The sequence below is a fragment of the Chiloscyllium plagiosum genome, chromosome 20, assembly GCF_004010195.1.
Source record: "Chiloscyllium plagiosum isolate BGI_BamShark_2017 chromosome 20, ASM401019v2, whole genome shotgun sequence".
Lineage (NCBI taxonomy): Eukaryota > Metazoa > Chordata > Chondrichthyes > Orectolobiformes > Hemiscylliidae > Chiloscyllium > Chiloscyllium plagiosum.
Genome location: NC_057729.1, coordinates 54,625,843 through 54,635,404, shown reverse-complemented (window position 1 = coordinate 54,635,404; position 9,562 = coordinate 54,625,843). Strand labels below are relative to the sequence as shown.

At 42.8% G+C, this 9,562-nt stretch overlaps 1 protein-coding gene across 1 annotated transcript in view; it reads right to left on the bottom strand.

The window, feature by feature from the left end:
• Positions 1-578: 578 nt before the first annotated feature.
• fam83c (family with sequence similarity 83 member C) overlaps positions 579-9,562 on the bottom strand; it is a 23,537-nt gene continuing 14,553 nt past the window's right edge. The window contains exon 4 of the mRNA XM_043710868.1: positions 579-3,324. Within this exon, the coding sequence (XP_043566803.1) occupies positions 2,487-3,324 (838 nt within the window). The 3' untranslated portion in view covers positions 579-2,486. The remainder of the gene's footprint in view (positions 3,325-9,562) is intronic.

Sequence of the window (9,562 nt, the reverse complement as noted above, 5' to 3'; positions counted from 1 at the left end):
TAGATGGATGCAGATGTGCAGATGGAAGGTAATTATGATAGGGCGGTGGGGAGGGTGGAGCGGCCTATCTGCTATTTATCTCTCAATTCCCTTGGAGCAGATGAGAGCTTAGAGGGAACATTGTTCATAATATAGGGAAGTCTCTGGATATGTCCATGACCCAGTTTATGAGCAGGTTTTATCTCATATGACATAAAGTGAAATTACTTGTGAACACTGTCAATTAGTCGATCAACTCCTTCCTTTCTTATAGGAGTCAACTTTTACCATTATTTACACACTTTTAGCGGATGGGTGTGGGAGATATTGGTTGTAAGATTCTCTAAAAAGCTAGCAATTATCAGTGTCTGACTAGAAACGGCTGCTGGGATAAGAGCTTTTGATCGAAGATACTTCCTTTGTCCCGATCACAATGCTTACTCAATGCGGATATTTGATCAGCTCCTTGTGTATAAATAGAAGTTCGAGGAACAGTTTCATACACGCGTAGGTTTCTGTGTGTGTGTTTCTACACGCTCTGAGTCATGAAACAAGTAGAGAAACAAGTTTCTCTGGTCTGAAGTTAACACAAATAGCAAGATGATACACTATTGACTTTATTTTAATATAGAACGGGACAGTAACAGGTTCAAAGGCAAAGTTAGGCATTCCTGAAATGTGCACCAAAGAAATTTTTGATCATTCCATAGAGAAAGACAGCAGTACTGGATCTCATTCTAGGGAACAAAGGAAGAAGTGGGGCAGTAACTGGAGTATGTTTTAGTGGGAGTGTTTGGGAAACACTGTTCGTAATAAATCAGGTCTAGCCAGACAAGGACAAAGGTACAAACAAGCACAAAATAACTTAAAGGGGGAATGTCGGTGTGTTGAAATAAATCCAGCCCAATTAAGAATTGTCTGGCAAAATCATGGTCTTCAAAGAGATGATGATTTAAGTTTTGAGACAATCCTAGGAGGATAGAGTTGAAAAGTGTGGCACCACACTTTTCGACTCTGACTCTCCAGCATCTGCAGTCCTCACTTTCTCCTATTCCTAGGAAGATAGGCTTCCAAAGCTAGAATTTCCAGATGATGAAAAATATAGAAATTAAATTGAAAGAGAATTGTGTTTCAACGATTCTGTCTGACACCTGCACATGTTTGATAAGTCAGAGCCTGCAGACTTCAGTAGGAACAGGAGGGAAGGAAGAGCAATATATTGTTCAAATCTGTTTCATTTTGTGTAGTTCAATTTCAAATTTCTCATAAAAACCTGACAGGTTCCCTGATGTGCTTTACAGAAGGAAGTCCATCGTCATTTCTCAGTCCTATATGTGAACTCCAGTCTCACACCATTGTGGCTGACCCTTAATTCCCTTTAAAGAGGCCCATCACATTAGAGACTGGAGATCATACATTACAGACTGAATTCAATGCTGTGAAGGTGCTCAATCTCTACTGTATCCAATCTTTGTGTGCACTCATCTATACATGAGACTGAGTGTGAGACCAACATTGCATGAATTCAGGGTAACTGAGAACCAATAACCTTTGGTTTTGAACTCATGAGAGCTCGCTACTGAGTATTTTATTTTAATTGGAATATACAATCCAAGAATAAGAAATATATACAAAACCTACTGATTACAGGCAGAAATATCATATTTGTGATCCTTATTAAAGAGCATCTCTTGTCACAACGTGTATTGAAATTGTACACATATTTCAAAGGCTAACATTTCTGAAAATAAACGCTCTCATACTTTTGAGATGAGAGATTTGACACTGTGTACATGGTTTAAAGAAAACTTACATTTATACAGCATTTTCATATCCTTTGAATATCTCAAAGTGTTTTACAGTTTTGAAGTGGAGTCACTACTGTCAGGTAGGGAACATGACAACTCACTTGCACACAGACTCCCTCAACTATGCACCAGGAGTGTCAGACTAAATAATGTGTCTAGGTGTGTGCAGTGCATCTTCCACCTACAACTTTCTGAGTCGGAGGCGAGAATACTACACGTTGAGACAATAAGAAGCCCAAAGAGAAAGAAATATTGCATAGCAGTGAGCAATGTGTGTGCCCAAATATCCCTCTGCTAATAAATACAAACCAAAGAAAGGCATCGCTGGTTTTCTGGGAGGCTGTCATTGGGTAGTCAGTGAAATAGAAGTGCTCTCCCACATTTGGAAAGTGATTGGAATCAGTGGTACCCCCTCTCTCATGAGGCAAGACCTCTATTTTGGTGATGACACTGATTTAAAGGATTAACAATGTCACCTGTCATTGTCACTATCCACGTGCATATAAATCAGGGTAACCCTGTGAAGCCTTCATTCCATGGAGTTGGCACTATCTGACCACGTAGCACATACCTCCCAAGATTGGAAAAGAAATGTGGTGGAAACTGGCTCTTCACTCAACACAGCAACTTTGGACAATCAAGGAATGTTTATGCAGGAAAGTGTCTGAAGAAATCGCTGTCAGATCCACCATCACCAGCCTAAGGGCCGTGTTTCATTAACTGAAACCTGCTGTAAACATTTTTGGCCTTCATTTTATCATTATATTCCATCATCATTTCTAATTTACTGTGCCCAAGGGTCAGTCGATTTCCAGACCGTGTAAATCCCCCGGAGGGTTTGCATAAATCTTTGCTGGAGTCATTAGACTCTTCAGCTCGACGAACAGTCTCTCTCTGATTGAGCCTTGGGGAGCAATCCAGCCGCAGTCGTGGGGACGATGGAGGGGTTGGCTTTCTTGCTTCGGAGAAGTCATCCTTTGGCATTTTAGTTGTTCGAGTTGGGACCACAGGAGTTCTTCTTTGCTGGACATCTACCCCTTGACTTTGAAAGTGAGAGTTGACTGGATAATGCATACTGTGCACATTGTTAGGATTTGCATCATAAAAGCCTAACCCACTTTGCCTAGCCAATGGGTCATGGGCTGGATTATTGATTGATTTGCCACTGTCTTTGATTTTACAATCAATGTCGGAAGAGTTATTGGAAGCACAAGGGCTGATTTGCTGGCGTTCCCAGAATGCTTTAGTAGCTGAAGCAGTCAACTGTATGACACTGCGAGGACTACTCCCGGATTGGCTGCTGGATGGATTGGAATGGACAGGTTCCACCAGCCTCTCATTCATCATGTGGTGCTCTGGAAGAATCTGGAGTCTGGATGTATAATAAGAAAGATCTTCATCTGCTGAGGAGGAGAAACGTTCAAGGGGTTTCGACTCTGCGTAAAGGCATCGAAACTCATTATCAAATGCTTGCACTATCTGTCCTGTCAATACTGTGACAAAATTGAGGTGCACCTGTCCCGACAGCCAGGTAAAGCTAGAAAGAAAGAAACATATGGTCAATTATCTTTCAGCACATGAAAGCCTGGTAGATGATTAGGTGTTTTTGATTAAACAATCATAGAATCCCTACAGTGTGGAAACAGGCCATTTGGCCCAACAAGTCCACACCAACCCTCTGAACAGTATCTCACCCAGACCCATCCCCTTACCCTATTATTCGACATGTACCACTGACTAATGCACCTAACCTATACACCAGAGCACTGTTGGCAATTTAGCATGGCCAATTCACCCTAACCTGCACATCTTTGGATTGTGGGAGAAAACTGGAGCACCTGGAAGAAACCCATGCAGACACATGGAGAATGTGCAAACTCCACACAGACAGTCACCCAAGGCTGGAAGCAAACCTGGGTCCCTGCTGCTGTGAGGCAGCAGTGCTAACCACTGAGCCACTGTACCACACCACCTTTATAGTCAAATGTGGTCTATCTAGTCTGAATCCTCTGCCAACACTACACAGAGCTACCTGCTTGCAACATGTATGCAAAGGTAAGGAAGACTCCATTTTTCCATATGAGAGGTACCCAGACTCCCTTGAGAACTTTCTTCCAATGATATTAATGTTATCACCATCTTACCAGTGTCACAATACTACCAACATCATAAATCTTTTCATTTTTAAGCATGTTTCTGCTGGTATTAGCTCCACTTGGATTATCAAATACATGTCATGTTTAGACGGAATATCTCTTTCAGTTGGGGTTGAAAGATGAGATAGGCTAAACCGGTCATTCATGCCCGAAATCTATGGGCATAGCTAGGGCAAGATTAGCTAGCTGCAGACATCTAATGCATGTCCCACATGAGCTTCCTGTGAAAAAGCATCATAATCAGGATACCACTTTGTTGGCTTTAACTTCCAAGGAAAGTCCTTTAAAAGGAGAGTGTGGGTAGCAGTAGGCAGGAACATGAAGACATTTGCACTCATTTGGCCCTAATAAAGGGTTGTGTCTCCATCCAACATCCCCACCATAAGGAAGTGAGCTCCATACCTTCAGACACCACTTCTTTGTGGTTTCAATGACAGAGTTCTTTGGGCTCCTGTTGGGACAGAACATTCCCCCCTCTAGAAATGACAGGGCAAGTAGAGGGAAAGCCAGATCATGGGGTGGATTGGCACCAGAGAGATACCTACTCACTTCTCATCACCTCAGCAAATAAGTTTTTGACAGGAAGGTACGTGGGTGAACTTCTCGATCCAACACCTTAATGCTACCAATTAATAATCATTTTAAAGCCTAAATCTGCCACTTATCCAGTTACCTTCCTTCCCAAAAGGGAAAGCAAGTCACCCTGTCTGCAGGAGTGGTACTCCAATTCTCTCAATCTGGAGGCAACTGTGGGCATAGATGGGGAGTGGAGAGTGGCAACTGAAACAGTGGCCTACCTTTGCCCCACCCTACGATCCCCTGCAAAGGGACATCTAGCTTCTCACCAGAGCTGATCGCTGACTGGCTGCAATATCCACCAGTCAGCACTTCAGCACCTGTTTGGCACCTGTTCCAGCAGTTCCCTGGATTTCTGCTGGCACAGTTATTCACCTTGTTAGACACCTGCTCTCATACAGAGATTAAAGAAAGGCCTCAGTCCCTATATCCAAGTTGGGGACTTGAGCAATTTATGCCCATGAACTGCTTACTAAAATAGGCAATCACACACAGGGTGAGATAAATATGATTAAACTTAGGAGATTGAGGGCACCCAGTACATTTTTCCCCCTCAGCGTTGTGTGTCAGGTGGTGGAGCTGAAATTGTTTTTTAAAGCAGACTGTGTCAACATTGAAGAACAGTATAAATTGGTGGCTAAATGAAAATGGAAGGAGAGGATTCACAGGGGAGGCAATGGCTTATTGGTACTATCAGTAGTGGATTAATCCAAAGACCCAGCTAATATTCTGGAGTTAATCTGGAGTCAAATCCTGCCATAGCAGATAGTGGAATTTGAGTTTTAAAAAATCTGGTATGAAGAGTATTATAATGACCACTAAATAATCGTTGGGGGAAAACCTCATCTGGTTCACTCATGCCTTTTCAGGAAGAAAATTGCCATCCTTACCCAGTCTGGTCTAGATGTGACTCCAGACCTACAGCAAAGTGGCTCACTCTTAACTGCTCTCAGAGCAATGAATACTGACCCAGCCAGTGATTCCCACAGACCATGAATGAATGAAGAAAGATACAAAACTGGAGCAGACGTAAACCATGCAACCCCTTCAGCATTCTCTGCCATTCTTGGCTGATCTATTTGTGCTTTGAAGTCCACAGTTTCATCTATCCCTGATAACCCTTGATTAACAAGAATCTCTCTCGGACTTCAAAATATTCAATGCCCTGTCTACGTCACTTTCTGAGGTGGGGAGTTCCAATGGCGTACTCCCCTCCCGAGGAAAATAACACATCTTCACATCTCTATCCTGAAAGGATGACCCCTAATTTTTAAACAGTGCCCAATGGTTCTGCACCATAGGAAGCATCCTTTCCACGCCCACCTTGTTAAGGCCATTCAGCATTCTACACATTTCAATCAAGACACACTTCCTTCTTCTAAAATCCAGCAGAAACAAACCTTTCCAATTTAACCTGTCCTCATAGGATAACCTACTTTGGGTCAGAGAGATTGGGCCCCTATTCAGATGCTGGGCAAATGATGTTGTATTTTTTTTCATTTAATTCCACAACATTGATCCAAATGATTCACTAATCCAGCTCCTGCAAAGACTGTGTCGAAACTAAGCTCCCCTTTAATAGCCATGGGAATTTTAGCTAATCGCCCATTTTAGGATGATCTATTATAAACTACAACATGCCGAGATAGGAAAGCACGGCCCTGCTACCATCAGATTAACAATATCTAAAATAAACAACGCCAACATCATTCCTGTGGTGGAGGGACGTTTGATTTGCATCTCATGGGTTTTTAAGGTTTCTTTTTCAGAATAAAAGCTAAGTTCAGTAAAAGAAAGCATCTATTGTTACAGAACAAAGATTTCACATTATTTTGACCATTTAATGATTTCCTAGACATTGGTGGTGTTGGTGTTTATTTACCACCATCACCAGTTGCCCCAAGGTGGGAATGTTTCTTACACTGAGAGGGCATTAAGGATTACACAAACCATGTATCCCCTCTGCAAAGTATCCGTTGGTTAATTGAGTCTTTAAGAAAATCCTGCAGGTTTCATATTTAGTTCCTTTGCTGCCAGCCCAGAATTTACAGAATTCAGTTTCCCAACAGGATATGACCTCCCCACCTCTGGGTTGATGGCCCAGGATTATAACTGTAGCCACATAAGTCTGGTGAGCTCATTGACAACACGCCATTTTATTTGCAAAGACAGAAACCCTACAGTGCAGAAAGATTGAGCCCATTGAATCTGCACTGACCCTCTGAGAAGCATCCTACAAAAACCTATTTCCCCCCTACATTTCCATGGCCAATCTACCTAACCTAACCAGCTCTGGGAGGAAGCTGGAACACCCAGCAGAAACAAGGAGAAAGCGTAAACTCCACAGAGACAGTTACCCAAGGCTGGGATTGAACTAAACGCCCCGAGGGTGTGATACAACTGTGCTAACCACTGAGTTACCGTGCCACCCAATAAAACTTCTCTTTTTCATTTTGAAATAGTTGCTTCTTTGACAAATTACAGATGAGAAGGGGAGCCAGCTCCCATGCTCCAGGTCAAAATAGCAACTGCTGTGAATTCAACTTGTTAGGCAAATTAATTTTCTTTTCATGAACGATCATGACTCAAGTGTTGAGCAATGTCCTCTGTGCATTTAATTAGTTCCTACGGGTGCTACTTTAACAGTTGTTGGTTCACAGAACATTACTCCATGATATCTCTTATTGACATTGATAGTTGCTGCTGAGCAGAAGGAATGATTCTTACAGGACAGCATGAGATGGTTTATAGCCAAATCAAGTACTTTTCAAGATGTAAAGGGCAGCATGGTAGCTTAGTGGTTAGCACTGCTACCTTACAGTACCAGGGACCTGGGTTCAATTCCAGCCTCAGGTGACTGTCTGTGTAGAGTTTGCACATTCTCCCCGTGTCTGACACAGTCCAAGGATGAGCAGGTTCAGTGGGTTAGTCATGATAAATCACCTGCAGTGTCCAGGCATGTGTAAAGTAAGTGGATGAGCTATAGGACTATTGGTTTGAGGTTCCTGCCCACAAGATGTACAGTGCGTAAATAGACCCTTCGGTCGTCCAACTTGTTCATGCTGACCAGATATCCTAAATAAATCTAGTCCCATCAGTCCACATCCCTTTAAACCTTTCCTATTCATATACTCATCCAGATGCCTCTTAGGTGTTGTAATTGTACCAGGCTCCACCACATCCTCTGGCAGCTCATTCCATACACGCACCACCCTCTGCGTGTAAAAGTTGTCCATTAGTCCTTTTAAATCTTTCCTCTCTAAACTTGTACTCCCCACAATAGGGGAGAGACCTTGTTTATTCACACTATCCAATGCCCCTCATGATTTTATAAACTTCTATAAGGTCACCCCTCAGCCTCAAATGCTCCAGGGAAGCAGCCCCAGCCTAGTCAGCCTCTCCCAATTGCTCAAACCCTCCAAACCTGGCAACATCCTTGTAAATCCTTTCTGAATCCTTTCACATTTCACAAAATCCTTCCTATAGTGGGGAGGCGTGGGTTAGGGACCCTACATGTTTTTGATACACATAAACAAATTGTTCAGGCACCACTTTCTTGAACCACCTGATGAAGGAGCAGCGCTCTGAAAGTTTGGTGCTTCCAATTAAACCTGTTGGACTATAATCTGGTGTTGAGCGATTTTTAACTACTTTCTCTTCAATTGCTTTGAAGTTATAATCTGTCACAATCAGCAACCCAGTGGCTAGACTGGTTGACTAGCAACCAATACATTTTGAGATCAATCCTACCACAGCTTTTGTAAATTGAATGCAATAGACCTGGTAATCTGTGGGCTCCCACCGGAGGTAAAAAGTAAGGTTGATTGTAATCTGGGTTCCCGTGCATCATTTAAGGAAGAATTAAACACTGTTTAGATCTGATCTAAACAGAGAGCCTGTAAGTGTGTGGGATCAGGTTCTTGGCATTTTGCTAGTAACTTGTGATCTATGAATCATTTGTTCCTGTGTGTGACATACAAACAGTTCACAGGATACAATCCCAACATTGCTTTGGCATTTTCAGTCAAAGTTTGATAGATACCGAGCTGTGGAAGTTAAAATACAAATCTACTTTTCTGTCAGATCCCAGTTCATAAACATGATGGAGTGAAGGGACTTCAGCTTTTTGGAGGTCTGGGACATGGAAAGGTAGCACTGCCTTTATGTAGTACCTTTCACCTTGCCAGGATATCACAAAGTGCTTATCGAAGCCAATTACATGCTGTTGAAGCTGAGGAACCTTTGCAATGTCGGAAACATAGCCAATTTGCATATAGCAAATAGTGATGTATCAATGGCCAGGCAGTCTGGTGTAGGTGTCAGTGGAGTCGTAAATATTGGCCACGAAACTGAGAAGGAAGTTTCTGCTCTTCTTTGAAATAGTGCTGTGAGATCTTTCATGTCTACTGGAGACAATGGTTGTTTAATGACTCCTTTCAAAAGCAGCATCTTAGGTAATGGAGCACTCCCGCAGTTCTACTTAGCTGTGCAGTGGATCACCTTGAAGCCTGGCCCTATGTTTACCCAACGTCTGCATATGTGCATTTCCAACAAGGATTGACATTTATTGATGATTTTTTTAATTTCAAAAATATATTTTATTCATAAAATACTTTGACGATCTATACAACTGGACATGCCATACATATGTAAACATTCCATTTGTTTGCATACCGAAACAGAGTAATCATTCCTATTTACAGGTCTGTACGATTACATTTTTAGCTGAGGCGTCAGCAGAGCCCAAATGACTGCGTGGGACCCCTGTTCTTCTTTAGGCAGGCAGACATTGCATGGTGGTCTTTCTCCACCGCGCTTTGGCGGCAGCTGCCCCAAGCTTCAGCGCATCCCTCAACACGTAGTCCTGGACCATGGAATGTGCCAGTCTGCAACACTCAGTCGGGGTCAACTCCTTCAGCTGGAAGATCAACAGGTTTTGGACCGCCCAGAGAGAGTCCTTCACCGAGTTGATGATCCTCCAGGCACAGTTGATGTCCGTCTCGGTGTGCGTCCCGGGGAACAGGCCATAGAGCACGGAGTCCC